This window comes from Nerophis lumbriciformis, linkage group LG34 (genome assembly GCF_033978685.3).
Source record: "Nerophis lumbriciformis linkage group LG34, RoL_Nlum_v2.1, whole genome shotgun sequence".
Lineage (NCBI taxonomy): Eukaryota > Metazoa > Chordata > Actinopteri > Syngnathiformes > Syngnathidae > Nerophis > Nerophis lumbriciformis.
In genome coordinates this window covers 8,942,684-8,959,886 of record NC_084581.2, presented here as the reverse complement: position 1 = coordinate 8,959,886, position 17,203 = coordinate 8,942,684, and the positions used below count along the sequence as shown (strand labels likewise).

At 41.7% G+C, this 17,203-nt stretch overlaps 1 protein-coding gene across 1 annotated transcript in view; it reads left to right on the top strand.

Annotated features, from left to right (window-relative positions):
• The window catches only part of plcb1l (phospholipase C beta 1-like), a 331,247-nt gene that overhangs the window by 217,758 nt on the left and 96,286 nt on the right, over positions 1 to 17,203 (top strand). The window contains 7 exon segments of the mRNA XM_061929877.2: positions 3,956 to 4,096; positions 6,183 to 6,262; positions 8,301 to 8,354; positions 9,363 to 9,438; positions 14,239 to 14,290; positions 14,293 to 14,338; positions 14,616 to 14,782. Of these exon segments, the coding sequence (XP_061785861.2) occupies positions 3,956 to 4,096; positions 6,183 to 6,262; positions 8,301 to 8,354; positions 9,363 to 9,438; positions 14,239 to 14,290; positions 14,293 to 14,338; positions 14,616 to 14,782 (616 nt within the window).

Below are 17,203 nucleotides of genomic sequence, written 5' to 3'. Positions count from 1 at the left end.
TGCATTAATTACCTATCAAGGAAGAAATTAGCAAGTTTGGCGTCAGATGGAAAAATCTTCTCCGCCTTCAATTGTCTCCATCTTTCAAAGGCATCCTCGATACAAATCCTCGTTTTGTTCCTGGCTTTGTCATGAATAATTTGAGAATCGTAACGAGGCCTTTTAGATTTACTAAGGTCTGACATGTTTAGTAACTTTACCTAGCTAGAAGAAGATGGCAGTGCGTAACTGGTAACCTGGATGTGATACACTCACAGACTTTCTAATTGGTTAAAACGGTGGAGGGCGGGACATCAAAATGATTTCGGGGCTGTAAATCTAATTTTGGAATTGAGCATATCCCGGCTGAACTACTGTTATCAGCTATAAAGGTATTTGAAAAGAACATGATTTATTAATGCCTTTTGACATATCAGGGCCATTTAATGATGACTTGACATTAAATGATTACATATGGCTCCTTTATCTATCACAGGCTGTTTTGTGGAAATTTTACTCTGAATAATGCAATAGATCAATAAGGAACATTTAGTCTCTTTAAGATTCAGAGGTCAAGCTTCACTATGTAAAGCGCTTTGATTCACTAAAGAAAAGCCATCCATTTTCTTCCACTTTTCCGAGATCAGGTTGCGGGGGCAGCAGCCTAAGCAGAGAATCCCATACTTCCCTCTCCCCAGCCTTTTTGTCCAGCTCCTCCCGAGGGATCCCGAGGCGTTCCCAGGCCAGCCGGGAGACATAGTCTACCCAACGTGTCCTGGGTCTTCCTCGTGGCCTCCTACCAGTCGGACGTGCCCTTATCACCTCCCTAAGGAGACGTTCAGGTGGCATCCTGACCAGATGCCCGAACCACCTCATCTGGCTCCTCTCGATGTGGAGGAGCAGCGGCTTTACTTTGAGCTCCTCCCGGGTGACAGAGCTTCTCACCCTATCTCTAAGGGAGAGCCCCGCCACCCGACGGAGGAAACTCGTTTCGGCCGCTTGTACCCGTGATCTTGTCCTTTCAGTCATAACACAAAGCTCATGACCATAAGTGAGGATGGGAACGTAGATCGACCGATAAATTGAGAGCTTTGCCTTCCGGTTCAACTCCTTCCTTACCACAATGGATCGATAAAGTGTCCGCATTACTGCAGACGCTGCACTGATCCGCCTGTCGATCTCATGATCCTCCACTCTTCCCTCACTCGTGAACAAGACTCCGAGGTACTTGAACTCGCCTGGACGCAGGTCACCAGGCCCCCCTTCTGGAGCCAGGCCCGGAGGTGGGGCACGATGGTGAGCGCCTGGTGGCCAGGCCCGACCGAGCACAGCCCGAAGAGGCAACGTGGGTCCCCCTTCCAATGAGCTCACCACTAATAGGAGTGGCCATAGAGGTCGGGTGCAATGTGAGCCGCATGGCAGCCGAAGGCTTGACACTTGGCGGTCCGATCCTCAACTACATAAGCCAGCTCTTGGGACATGGAACGTCACCTCGCTGGGGGGGGAAGGAGCCTGAGCTGGTGCGCGAGGTGGAGAAGTTCCGGCTAGATATAGTCGGACTCACTTCGACGCACAGCAAGGGCTATGGAACCAGATCTCTCGAGAGGGGCTGGACTCTTTTCCACTCTGGCGTTGCACGCAGTGAGTGGCGACAGGTTGGGGTGACAATTCTTGTTGCCCCCTGGCTCAAAGCCTGCACGTTGGAGTTCAGCCCAGTAGACGAGAGAGTAGCTTCCCTCCACATTAGGGTGAGGGGACGGTCCTGACTGTTGTTTGTGCTTATGCATCAAACAGCTGCTCACAGTACCCACACTTTTTTATTTTTTTTATTTTTTTTATTTAGCCTTTATTTAACCAGGTAAAAATCCCATTGAGATCAAAGATCTCTTTTCCAAGGGAGACCTGGCCAAGAGGGCAGCAGCAAGGTTACATTAAAAACAGTAAACAACACATAAAACATCACATTTACAACATTAAAACTTGCTCACATGACACATGTGCATACAGACAAGGTAGACTGCAGTCCTTTCACAGAAGCTTTAAACTCATTCAATGTAACAAGGGTTTGAAGTTTAATATTCGATTGTAGGTTATTCCAAGCCTTCGGTGCTGAAAACCTAAATGCTTTTTTGCCCAGTTCAGTTCTTATTTTGGGGACGACAAATTGCAGAACATTCATTGAACGAAGATTGTGACTTCCTTGTTTCTTTGTTAAAAGACAAGACAGATAAGACATACTTGCCAACCTTGAGACCTCCGATTTCAGGAGGTGGGGGGTGGGGGGCGTGGTCGTTGTGGGGCGGGTCGGGGGCGTGGTTGAAGGCGTGGCTAAGAGGGGAGGAGTATATTTACAGCTAGAATTCACCAAGTCAAGTATTTCATATATATATATATATAAGAAATACTTGACTTTCAGTGAATTCTAGCTATATGTATATTTATTTTATTATATATATATATATATATATATATATATATATAAAAGAAATACTTGAATTTCAGTGTTCATTTATTTACACATATACACACACATAACACTCATCTACTCATTGTTGAGTTAAGGGTTGAATTGTCCATCCTTGTTCTATTCTCTGTCACTATTTTTCTAACCATGCTGAACACCCTTTCGCAGGTACCCAGAAAGGTTTCGAGTACCACCAAAAAAACGGAATCTCTGAAGACAGTATAAAAATCTGTGTTAAAGGTGTACAAATACTGTTTGTATAATAAGCATGTTATTGTTTACAAATAAGGGTTAAGAGTTCAGTACTAAAAAAAGAAAAAAGAATGTGGCTTAAGTACAGTTTTTTAATTGAGCTGCTGCATTTTTTTGGTTGGGTTGTTTATTTATTTTGAGTAACTTCTACATTTCTAAAAGGGGAGGAATGTAATACAGTGATCTATGTTTGTCTGTTGCCATCTCCTGGTGAATGTTGGCTATAGCGTACTGGGGTTACTTCTTGGTTGGCCAACGATTTACGTGGTGTTGCGCACCTGACGTCAAGTGTGTGAGTCTGTTCTGAACTCTACAGTAAAGAGACGTACTTCATCACCTCGCCTGGTTATTGCCTCCAACTCAATATATTACAACAACATTGCTGTTTACGGCAGACAAACTGCTTTACGGTAGAATAAAACATGACTGCTGTTGTTGTGTGTTGTTACCGTGCTGGGAGGACGTTAATGAAACTGTCTAACAATAAACCCACATAAGAAAGCAAGAACTCGCCCTCGATCATTCTACAGTTATAACGTGTTTGGGCAGGCACGCTGTTTATATTGTGGGGAAGCGGACTTGAATACAGGCTGTTGACACGTCACTCAGGTCCACATGGAGCTGGAGGGGGCGTGGCTTCCAGCTCCGCCTGAATTTCGGGAGATTTTCGGGAGAAAATTTGTCCCGGGAGGTTTTCGGGAGAGGCGCTGAATTTCGGGAGTCTCCCGGAAAATCCGGGAGGGTTGACAAGTATGAGATAAGATGGAGTGATACCCAGAATGGTTTTGTAGATGAACTCATACCAACGGTTGAGGCGTCGAGCACATAAAGATGTCCAGTTTTTGGATTCCCTTGAGGGAGTACTGGAGAGTGCTCCCTCAGGTGATATAATGAAAGGATTCTTTACTTTTGGGACATAGGGCTTGGCTTTCCCAGTTAGATTAGTTTTACCCATTTGGGATTTTTTGGGACATAAAATCTGCAAATTTGAATAAAAATTGTGGTTTAAGACAAGTGCAATCTCAGCTTTTCAATTCCCCATATACAGCCCCACCTTGTCATCGTTTAGGGAGTGCTTTACACACACTCATCAGTTTTGTTGCCTTTCAAGGGCAAACTAGGAAGTGCACGACCTCTTTCCTTGACAAGCTGACATCAGCGGTGCTCTTTTCAATACAGTTAACACAAGGTTCTTTTTTTGTTCATTGGTTGGCTGTGACCTTGCTGACGACCGCCATCTTGTCTCCGTGTGTCGCTCAGGAGGCCAAGCTGCGCGAGCTGCTGGACGTCAGCACGCTGGCGGGCAAGATGGAGAACAGGATGCTGACGGTGGTGAGCGGCACTGACATGGTCAACATCACCTACCTGAACTTCATGGCCTTCCAGGAGGAGACGGCCAAGGTACTCCAACACGTACAATAGTGAACATAAGTTATAATATTTGGGGGATTTATTGTTTGTTTTGCTGCCCCAGATATTAATTGTAACAGACTACACACCTTAATTTCCTCTCTCAAAGGCTAAAATGTGTTATTATTATTTCAAGCCACACAAAACGTCCAAGTTGGTCTATTAAAATGACGTCTTATCTGGTCGCCATGGTTTCTGCAGGGATTATTTTCATCCTATTAGCAGCAGCCAGACTGATGATTTTATTCAAATGTTCAATCATTAAATATGGTTGATTTACAAATGCATACAAGCCACACATGCTAAATGCTAAGCTAAAGTTGTTTTACTCACTAAAACAGTAATGACTCTGAAAACCAACATCGCGCCCACACATCACAAAAGATGTCATGGCTGGTCCACTCACACTATAGCCCAGTGGTTCTCAAATGGGGGTACGCGTACCCCTGGGGGTACTTGAAGGTATGCCAAGGGGTACGTGAGATTTTTTTTAAATATTCTAAAAATAGCAACAATTCAAAAATCCTTTATAAATATATTTATTGAATAATACTTCAACAAAATAAATGTTTAGAATTAAGTTCATGAATCCAGATGGATCTCTATTACAATCCCCAAAGAGGGCACTTTAAGTTGATGATTACTTCTGTGTAGAAATTTTTATTTATAATTGAATCACTTGTTTATTTTTCAACAAGTTTTTAGTTATTTGTATATCTTTTTTTCCAAATAGTTCAAGAAAGACCACTACAAATGAGCAATATTTTGCACTGTTATACAATTTAATAAATCAGAAACTGATGACATAGTGCTGTATTTTACTTCTTTATCTCTTTTTTTCAACCAAAAATGCTTTCCTTTGATTAGGGGGTACTTGAATTAAAAAAATGTTCACAGGGGGTACATCACTGAAAAAAGGTTGAGAACCACTGCTATAACCCATAAATGAGAGCATTCTTAGGTTGCCGGGGTGACACTACCGTATTTTTCGGAGTATAAGTCGCACCGGAGTATAAGTCGCACCTGCCGAAAATGCATAATAAAGAAGGAAAATAACATATGTAAGTCGCACTGGAGCCTGGCCAAACTATGAAAAAAACTGCGACTTATAGTCCGAAAAATACGGTATTCCCCTTTACAGTACAAGCCAGATCTTTGTCAGATGTTCACATACTGTTGCTTTTTAACGCTAAAGAGGTGAAAAATTATCATTTTACCGTGTGGCTATGTTTGTACAGTAACAGTCCTCAACTCTGAGCAATAGTATTACCATCAGGTCTAGGGTTAACATAAAAAAGAGGTGTCCAGGCTGGTCCACTGGTATGTCAAACTCAGCCGTTGTGGCAATGGCAGAGATGCTGTCACATTTTTAAAGGCTGGGTAGAAACTATAAGGTTTTAAAAGTTTTATTTTGGGGTCAACATTGTTACATATCATTGCTTTAAACATGAAGCCAATTAAGTGACATACATATGGACTAAAACAACAACAACAAACAAACACTTTTGTCTGATTATTTTATCGTCCGTTAAAAGTTGTACAATAACATTAGCATTACTGCTACTACTGGAAAATATAATAGGTGTCCAGGCTGGTCCACTGGTATGTCAAACTCAGCCATTGTTCCAATGGCAGAGATGCTGTCACATTTTGAAAGGCTGGGTAGGAACTATATGGTTTTAAAAGTTTTATTTTGGGGTCAACATTGTTACATACCATTGCTTTAAACATGAAGCCAATTAAGTGGCATATATATGGACAAAAAAAACCTTTTGTCTGTTTATTTCATCATCCGTTAAAAGTTATACAATAACATTGGTATTACTGCTACGACTGGAAAATATAATAGGTGTCCAGGCTGGTTCACCAGTGTTGTAGACTGCAATAGTAAAGGACGCTAGGTCGCCATGCAAACGTGTCGCTCATTTTTTGGAACATGCCGCAACTAAATGATTTTAAAAGCCTAAGTAAGAGGTCCAATTGTCACATATAGTTGCTTTAATCCGCCCTTTTGCCTAATGTTTCTATTTTAATGTAATGAATTAGTCATTTGTGTGTGTGTGTTTTTTTCTTACAGGAATGGGCGGAGGAGCTCTTTAGTTTAGCGTCCAACCTCCTGGTGCAGAACATGTCCAGAGAGGCCTGCCTGGACAAAGCGTACGGTGTCTGCAAACACACACACACACACACACACACACACACACGCACACATACACACACACAAACACACACACATTCAAATAACACGCCATAAATTGTAGTGTCAAATAGATGTGCGCCTGACCCAGCCGATAACCTTTAAAACACGTCTTTGTCATTAGTCAGCGTCACGCCGCCTGTGACCTGGTGTAGCAACTGTTAAGCGCCGTTTGATCCCTTTCAGTCGTCGTTTCTTGGCACCGGACCGCCGAATGAAACTCACTCTGAGTGACCTTAAATATGAACATTCCACCGCAGAGAGGCTCCTATGCGTCGCCCGGTGACAAAACACAACTATTTGTTGTTTATTTGCGAACGCTGTCACCTTTCACTTCTGCCTCCGTTTTCCAGGAGGCAAATTAACTTATGTGGCAATAAAAGTGGCCATTGACAGCACAGCATGCCTGCAGATGGCAGAGTGAGCAGGCTGCGTGGTCACGCTGGTTGCTCACAGCAAGGTGTTGTTGTTGTGCACCGCATGCTACAAAATAAAGTGATATTTTTTCTTAAGAAGGAGGAGGAGGCTGCTTTCCACCGTGCTAAAGTGTACTCAACCGAGGTGTATGCTCACAAGTAGCATGTGTTTCCATGTGCAGAACAAACAAGTTATTTGCTGGTTTTACATTACTTAGATTAAAATATAACTTGACTGGTTTAGCATTCACACTATAGCAGGAGCGAATGTTCGAGTTAAGACTTATCAGCGTTTTTCAAGCTCATGATGTACACAAGTAATCTTTTAAAAAGAAAAAAAAACATTAAATGGTATTTTTTTTAGTATAAAAAGGGCAAACATTTTCAGAATATTGTCATTCTGAAAAAATGCCAGGACATTACCAATGTCTAGCAGGCTTCTTGTTGCCAGGCAGAATTTGTGGCACACAATCATTTTTGCCCCACAGTCCATAAAATAATTGTTAAAATATTACAATCAAACACTTAAATTTATTTGACGTATAATTAAAAATAAATCATGAAAATGTTATAATATAAAAATATATGTGTATTTAATAGGTTGAACGTTTGTATATTGGCCATGTATACTTACAATCCAGGCACATTGGAATTCTTGTGCAGAGTTCTTTTTGGGTCAACAGAATAGCAAAAAGCGCAATACAATATAAAATACAACAATACTAATAACATGTGCAATACAAATAAAATACAAAAGCACTATACAGAGAGATGGGATATGTACGCCGTTTTAAATAGAAATACTAAACAAAGGTAAAGGTGCAAATAGAATTGCGGCTTTTGCACAGGTATTACTTACTGTATCTGTTTTTAGATGTACTGATATTTCATGCACGATACGACCATTTTATTTTGTTACACAGCATTTATTTAGACATGTTTCAAGAGCATTTGTTCAGATTTCATAAAGATTTCACATGTGTTTATTATTATTGAACAACAATTTATAATAAGCATCATGAGGCAAGTATATATACAGTATATATATATATATATACATATACATACATATACACACATACAGTATATACATATACATATAGATTTAAATCAATTACTGATCTGTATTTTTATAAACTAGGTATTATTTTTATGAAATATATTATTACTATTATTATATATTATTAAAAAAATAGCACCATCTACAGTCTAGTGGGACCCTAAATCCCCAACCCCTGGCTGCACTTAATGCAGAGCGTGACCCCCCCCAACACACGCATACGCCCATAAAGCTTACCCCCTATAAGCTTAAGAGCCGAGACACAGAAGTGGACACTGTAATGGATATTCATTATTAGCCAGGAGACACTTAAACCTGGCTCCTGTTGCAGCTATTTATAGCACACTGTCAGGGGTTAACCTGCCTGCTTGCTAATGTTTATATGGTGTGTGTGTGTGTGTGTGTGTGTGTGTGTGTGTGTGTGTGTGTGTGTGTGTGTGTGTGTGTGTGTGTGTGCATGACTTTGTTTCCGCATGACACAATGTCTCACAGTCTCAGTGCTCGTTGTCATGCTGTGTGCAGATACACGCGACTCAAGCTGCAGCTCAACCCTGACGGCCGCATCCCCGTCAAGAAGTAAGTCTCCACCCGACCGCTCCACCCTTTTGCCCATCCAAGGTTTATTTGAAGTACACGCTGAAGGAAACTGCAGTGAGTAAGGCTTGAAAAGGAGCCAATTAATTCAAAAGCTATAATTAAAACTTTGTTTAATAAAAAAACATTGTAGCTACTGAGCTCAGGGGAAGTTGTCTAGGAAACCTCAAAGCTGTAAATAGTGTCCCAGGCCTTTGTTTACCTCAACCGCACAGAGGACAGGTTGTTAATTAGAATCAGTTCCGGAAAAACGCATGACATATCACAAGTTATTTCTAACTTTGATAATGATTCAGAGTGGAAATGAAACGAAGGATTGTATTGTACAACACAGCAGCAACACAACCAATGTAGTAACAGCACTAAGGAAAAAACTGCTCAGTCAGCATTATTAGCGCTGAGTTGTTTGTAAACAACATTGAAAAGTCACACGACCAACAGCTGACATTTTAAAACGCATGCAGAGCTTGCTAAAGCTACAATATGATACTTCAAATGCAGTTATTGCCATCATGTGCAGTTTTTTGGTTTTTTTTTAAACTACAACAGTGCCTACAGCCACAGCCGTTAGAGAGAATTTTTTTTGTTTTTGTTTTTTTTACCTGGCGCCAACTGGAGACTCTGGGAATCACTTGCTATTGTAGACCACGCACTCAGGAAACACTGCGATTATTTGGCTAGCATCGTTAATTAGTGTAAGCAACATTTTAAAGTGCAAGCAGAGCAGCTGAATGCGGATTTGCTCACTTTAAAAGCAGATGCAGATAATTTTTTTAAAATCCACAGCTATAAATGCCTTTTTTGGGCTTAATTAGAGACCCCAGCGGTTTTGCTTTTGTAAAACCCCCCATGTGGCAACATCAGGAGGTCGCTTACAGCCACAGCTGTGTTTTTAGCATTTCCTTTCTTACATATGTTTAAGACAGTCATGGTCTGAGTGAGTCCAAACTTAAGATGTGTATTTGTGTTGTCTTCCCCCCTCCCCCCCAGCATCTTCAGGGTATTCTCGTCCGACAGAAAGCGAGTGGAGACGGCGTTGGAAAACTGCAACCTCCCCTCTGGCAGAGTGAGACTCTTCGTTTATTCTCCCCTCTTTGCAGGTGCTTCAGTCTCTGATTCACCTGCTTTTATTTTTGAAGTACCACCTCTACCCCACCCTCATGTTTAGAGGAGTGTGACACCCCCCACCCTCTTCCCCCCAAAAATATTTTCAACTTTAGCGAGCGTGCATGTTTGGAAGGTGTCGCTGACACGTACAAAAAAAAACCTTCTAATGAATGGCCTCTTAATACAAACACAGTGAACACAGAGGAATACAAACAAGCCAGTGAAGCCACACACACACTCTCACACACACACACACACACACACATTTTTATAGCAAGCGAGCGCTACGTAATTAGCACAAGAAGCCAGAGCAGGAGGAACAAACGTGTTGCGTTATGAAGGTCTACAGAGATTTACTGTTCTAGCGGGCTCGTAATTACAGCTAAATAGCAAATCTGGTAATCCCTCAAATGCACACACACACACACACACACACACACACATTTAATATATACACAAAAATCAAAAACATTCATAATGAATCGCTTACCCTGGCTGTGCTTTTTTTTAACGTTAATACTGATTACGATCTGATCAGGTTATTTCATTCTAGCCAGTCAGGTTATTCACTTTCACACTCGCACCCTTTGAGGAGTGTGCCAACCTGATATTGATATTGTTGTATCATCTTTCATGTAAAATCTTCCATATAATCTCAAATACAAGCAGTCCTGCTGTGTGTTTACTTGTGCAGAGCTGGGCAGCCAGTTAACATCTAAATAAGCACACAAGGTTGCTTTTTCGTTGTGTTTTAGTCAAGTCATTTAGTCATTTGGTAGGATATAGGCTACTAGGAGCTAGCAGCTACACAACAGCTAAGCACGCAATAGCACACGAGCCAGACATATTAAGTTAAAGTTAAAGTACCACTGATAGTCACACACATTTGCATTTGACCCATGCCCTTGTTTGACCCCCTGGGATGTGAGGGGAGCAGTGAGCAGCAGCGGTGGCCACGCTCAGGAATCATTTTTGGTGATTTAACACCCAATTACAACCCTTGATGCTGAGTGCCAAGCCGGGAGGTAATGGGTCCCATTTCTATAGTCTTTGGTATGACTCGGCCGGGGTTTGAACTCACAACCTACCGATGTAAAAATGTGTCCTGAGTTGAACAATATTGCAGTCAATATTGCATATAACTTACACATACAAAGTATTCAATGCGGAAATGTATTAGAAAGGATCCAGTAACAAATGTGTCTGCATCAACTTACTGTACAATGAGCTTAACCTAATGAATTATTGTGGCCACTAGGTGTCACCAAAATATACGCATCAAACGTGCTACTAAAAATGTTGTCACGTTAGATACTAAAACACAAAGAAGGTGTGGGATTAAATAAATCTGCTTCTTCCGACTTCTTTTCTGGCCTGTTGCGCAAGTGCAAACATTTGCGTAACTCATTTGCATTTCCGATGTAAACTAAATCAGAGGTCTTCAACAGGGTGTACACAACCCCTATGGGATCCACAAAGGCACTGCGGGGGTGTTTTGGGTTGATTAGACTTTGGTTTTTTATACTTTTTTTTAACATTTTCCCCTAATTTAAATATCTTTAAATACACATTAACATTGATCCAAAAACATGTAGTCTAGTTTTTGTAAATGGCAGTTGCATATGGCCACCCTACTGACTGTAACATGCATGATTAAAATAAAAACATGAATGAATAATCGTCCATCCATCCATCCATTTTCTACCGCTTATTCCCTTTGGGGTAGCGGGGGACGCTGGAGCCTATCTCAGCTACAATCGGGCGGAAGGCGGGGTACACCCTGGACAAGTCGCCACCTCATCGCAGGGCCAACACAGATAGACAGACAACATTCACACTCACATTCACACACTAGGGCCAATTTTAGTGTTGCCAATCAACCTATCCCCAGGTGCATGTCTTTGGAGGTGGGAGGAAGCCGGAGTACCCGGAGGGAACCCACGCAGTCACGGGGAGGACATGCAAACTCCACACAGAAAGATCCCGAGCCCGGGATTGAACCCAAGACTACTCAGGACCTTCGTATTGTGAGGCAGATGCACTAACCCCTCTACCACCGTGCTGCCCATGAATAATCATAATAGTATATTAATGTGAGTATTTAAGATGGCTGGCGATTTGTGCTCTAGTTGCTATCTAGCGATTGGCACGCTAGTTTCCAGCTATAGTAATTGGAAAAATGTGTTAACATTAATTCTTATAATGGTCAATGTTTCAGTTCAGGAGTGTTGTGCTCTTACACAATGGCCTATGGCGAGGACGGGAGCGCGCTTCACAGGGCTGTTCTGTGCCACAGCGCTTTTGAAAGTGCTTGATTTGATATGCAGCGCAGCCTGCTTTTTAAATGTTAATATTGTTGTCGATCACCCTCATATACAAACTGTATTTGTGGCAGCCAAAGTCAGGATGATGATTAAAATTTGATTAATTGTGCAGCCCTGCTGTATTATTTGAATATGTTTGTATTGCACAGTAACAAACTTATATATATAAGTAGGGGGTCGCTGCTCCATCTCTTAATCAGTTTGGGGGTCGTTGGCCTGTAAAATGTTGGAGACCCCTGAACTAAACCATTACTACATTTCCATTAGATCCAAATCAACCAATCAGGTTTGCCCCAAAAGGACATAATGGCGAAGTAACCACAGGTGGCCAACAGCTGAGCTGTGTAACATGTATGTCATTAGCATGTCATGTAATATATGTAATGAGGTCTGTATAATCAACCCACTATACTAATTTCACTACAATGCTATTTTGTCTAAAAAAAACAAGTTAAAAAAAGACGACGTGTGGCACCTACGATTTCTCCCCAAGCGAGTCAGAGCTTTTTTTTTTCCTGCCACACACACACACACACACACGCACACACACACACACACGCACGCACGCACGCACGCACACACACACGCAAGACAACTGAAAAGATAAAGCTGTGAAAAAGTGGAGTTGGTATGGCAATCAGCTAAGGAAAATGTATTATTTCAAGGATATTGACAACATTTTGTTAGAAAAAATTGATTTGGAAAAAAAGGTTCCGTTTGAGATTAATTGTCGTCTTATATTTGGGTCGATATGGCACTAAAGTTGTTAAAGCCCAGTTTTACACAATGCTGTGTTTATTCCCACTTTATTACTTCCTGTTTTGGAAGAAGAGTGCAATCCATAGATACCAACCTCAAAATAAGATAAAAATTCTATTAACAGACTTTTTCTGTGTGTGAGCCAATGTTTTGTTCTCCTGAACTGCTGCACACATCCATCCATTGCATTTTCTACCTCTCGGGGTCGCGGGGGTGGCTGGAGCCTATCCCACCTGAAAATGTGAAAATAAGTCCAAACATGCACACTTACAGTGCCATTATTTTTCTGACAGATACACCACACGGTGGCGCTTTTATTGAAGCCCAATCAGTCAGACTTATTTGAAATGTCTCACACATACTTTACAAAACACCTGCTGTAACTTTAAGGTGATCAGGCCGATCACTGCAGAATTTTGGTACACACCTTTAGGGGACTGACAAGTGCCGTACATGTGTGTCAAACTTGAGCTAGGTTGGTTAAAAAACATGGCTGCCATTAAGCGAAAGAGGCGGGTCGACCATTTGTCTAATGATTAAGGCAGAGGTTGGCAACCCAAAACGTTGAAAGAGCTATATTGGACCAAAAATACAAAAAACTAATCTGTCTGGAGCCACAAAAAATTAAAAGCCTTAGATAAGTCTTATAATGAAGGCAACACATGACGTAAGTGTCTATATTAGCTATAATAGCCTACTATCAAAATGACTATGTGTCGCAGGCTGAAGCAAATCTTTGTTGACAGAAATGTTGAAATTTAATATTTATTCTACACATTTTTACAACATTAAAAACCATTAGTAAATTAGAGGCTACTCAGAAGGTGAGATAACTGGAAATGACTGGCTTTTAATGGCCAAAGGTATAGGTATGTGTGTCCAAGTTAAAGGAAACGGCAGGCTGTCTTCTTCTAATAGATTTATTACAATCTTTGGCAAGCTAGGTAACGTTTGCTGTGGTCTGGAACAACATGGCACACAAACAACTATCTGAAATGCAGCCAATATTACATCCAGATAATGTGTCATGAGACATGCAAAACTAAATTATATACAAAGAGGATAAAAGTAAAGGAAATTAAATGGTCTCATATATACCTACAAATGAGGCATAATGATGCAATATGTACATAAAGCCAGCCTAAATAGCATGTTAGCATTGATTAGCTTGCAGTCATGCACTGACCAAATATGCCTGATTAGCACGCCAACAAGTCAATAACATCAACAAAGCGCACAGTATAAAACGTTTGGTGGACAAAATGAGACAAAGGAGTGGAAGATTTTACATGTAAACAAATTGTTGCGTCACAGTCCACACTATGGTGAGTTCAATAACCACTGACATTAGTAGGACGAAACGATGTTCACCAAATACTCTCATCAGTGAAGCATACACACAAACATATTAAACAGTGGGCTTTCTAACAATTGGGAATGTTTGTCATGTTTATCCTCACTCAAACAAAAAACATACTAAAACAAAAAAATATTTTTACCCATCTTTTTCCATTTTCAATCCTTTTTTAAAAATGCTCCAGGGAGCCACTAGGGCGGTATTAAAGAGCCTCGTGCGGCTCGAGAGCCACAGGTTGTTGACCCCCGGATTAAGGGTTTATTTACTACATGTATGCATGTTCAAAACTTGCCACTAACAGTCATGCTGTCCTCTCCAGAACGACTCTATCCCCCAAGAGGACTTCACCCCGGAGGTCTACAATCTGTTCCTTTGCACATCTGTCCGAGGCCCGAGCTGGACCACATCTTCTGTGACGTGTAAGAGCTTAAAAAATAAAATAAAATAAAATAAAATCATATTCTTTTCCTTTATTGAAAACTTAGCAAGAAGCCATCACAACCATGGCAACCGCCTGAAAAAAGACCAGTATGGTCTATTTGGAGACAACAAGGGTGATTCCTTGTCCAACTTCTCTTTTTATCACGCTGGTGTTGCAAGGATCACAGAAAGGCCATCAGGCTGGGAAATTGAACGACAAACTGTTAAAATGCGTTTGTGTCTGTCTTACACTTTGTTTTATGTGCTTCTGCTCAGAGGGGCCAAGTGTCGTCCATTTCTGACCGTGGAGCAGATGACGGAGTTCATCAACAGCAAGCAGCGAGACCCCCGGCTCAACGAGATTCTGTACCCGCCCCTCAAACCGGAGCAGGTCCAGCTGCTGGTGGACAAATATGAACCCAGTGGGACGTTGGCCCAAAATGGTCAGTGTAGCACCAATGTTTCGCTCTCTCTCTCTCTCTCTCTCTCTCTCTCTCTCTCTCTCTCTCTCTCTCTCTTCTCTCTCTCTCTCTCTCTTTCTCTTTCTCTAACTCTCTCTCTGTCAAGTATTAGGACACACTCCACGTAAGTGTGAAGGCCATGTGTCATTTGGTTTTCGGAAATACCACTCAACCAAAACCTCAATTTGTTATTTTCACGAGAACATCAGAGGTCTGTTGGATCAAGGTGGCTATGTGGGAGTTGTCTTCCTGGATCTGAAAAGAGCTTTTGACTCACTAAATCATAATGTACTCATTTAAAAAATGTCCCACTTTAATTTATCTGATGGTGCACTCTGCTGGATGAGATCGTACTTGTCAAATAGAAAACAGACTGTTCAGATCGGAAACTCAATGTCACCTTACCTTAGCTGTTAAACCGGGGTACCCCAAGGCTCTATCTTGGGCCCAATTCTGTTCAGTCTCTATGTAAACGACGTACCTACAGTCTGCCCAGATGTTCATTTGCAATTATATGCTGATGATACAGTGCTATATGTCCAAGCTAAATCAAAAAAAGAAGCTGCAACAAAACTATCAGCAGCTCTGGCACAAGTATCTCACTGGCTCACTGAATCCTGTTTACACCTCAATACCAACAAGACTGTATGTATGTTCTTCTCTCGTAAGTCAGCAGAGGGCGATCAACCGTCTGTAGTGGTTAATGGAGAGAGCCTTGATATCATAGAAAAATTCAAATATCTTGGAGTGGTCTTTGACACAAATATATTATTCAAAGCACATGTTAAAAAAAATCACAAATATCGTTAAATACAATCTGTCAAATTTCAATCATATAAGACCATTCCTCACTTCCAAGACGGCTACAGTCTATATGTGTTACATACGGCGGAGGAAGGAGACGACACAGCGACAGAGGTAAAGCTCAACAGTTTATTTGTGAGCTTGATGATGCGGTGGAGTGTGTATGCTACTGTGTATGTTGCAGGACTATGTGAAGCGTTACAATTACAGATGTCCGATAATGGCTTTTTTGCCGATATCCCGATATTGTCCAACTCTTAATTACCGATTCCGATATCAACCGATACTGATATATACAGTGGTGGAATTAACACATTATGCCTAATTTTGTTGTGATGCCCCGCTGGATGCATTAAACAATGTAATAAGGTTTTCCAAGATAAATCAACTCACGTTATGGAAAAAAATGCCGACATGGCACTGCCATATTTATTATTGAAGTCACAAAGTGCATTTTTTTTTTTAACATGCCTCAAAACTTTGGGACATGCTCTCTCTGAGAAAGCATGAGGAGGTTGAGGTGGGCGGGGTTGGGGAGGCGGGGTATAGGGGTAGCAGGGCGTGTATATTGTAGCGTCACGGAAGAGTTAGTGCTGCAAGGGGTCCTGGGTATTTGTTCTGTTGTGTTTATGTTGTGGTACGGTGCGGATGTTCTCCCGAAATGTGTTTGTCATTTTTGTTTGGTGTGGGTTCACAGTGTGGCGCATATTTGTAACAGTGTTAAAGTTGTTTATACGGCCACCCTCAGTGTGACCTGTATGGCTGTTGACCAAGTATGATTTGTATTCAATTGTGTGTGTGAAAAGCTGTATATATTATGTGATTGGGTCGGCACGCAAAGGCAGTGCCTTTAAGGTTTATTGGCGCTCTGTACTTCTCCCTACGTCCGTGTACCACTCCGTACAGCGGCGTTTTAAAAAGTCATAAATTTTACTTTTTGAAACCAATACCGATCATTGTCCGATTCTACATATTACAACGTTGTTGTAAGTGCGTGTTGAGTGAGAAGGCGACAAGTCCAGTTGGGCGAGGCTGGTAGGAGAATCCGTAATACAAGCGAGAGGTCCGTGGGGATGGAGAGAGAGGCGTCAAAAGGTCCGTGTCCAAAGCGGGGGTCGACTATCGAGGGAGGCAGTCAGAATCCAGAGGCGGTCCAGGGAAGTGAGGCGCATCGTTCACTTCCAAGGCGACAGAGGGAATTCGGAGGACACAAAGGAAACCACAAGGACAAATGAGTACAAGGGCGGAAGGACACTGAGAGCGAGCAAAACAAGGTGAGGAGCCAGAGACGGGAAGCCAATTGCAAGCAGAGAACTACGTTCCAGCACTAGATCTCTGGACACGCTGGCTTTTATGGGTAGTGGTGTCATCGGCAACAGGTGTGTTGATTGATGATTGCGCACAGCTGTGCAGGCGCGTGGCAGCGAAAGCAGAGCGTGTATGGGCGTGTCCTGCGGTGCGCTCCGTGGCACGTGCTGAGGAAAGAAAGGCTGACTGCACGCGGCGTAACAATATGCACGCCAATAATATTCTTATATATAAAATATTGTTTCCCAACTTGGACACACACAACATAAATTGTACTAAAATCCATCAAGT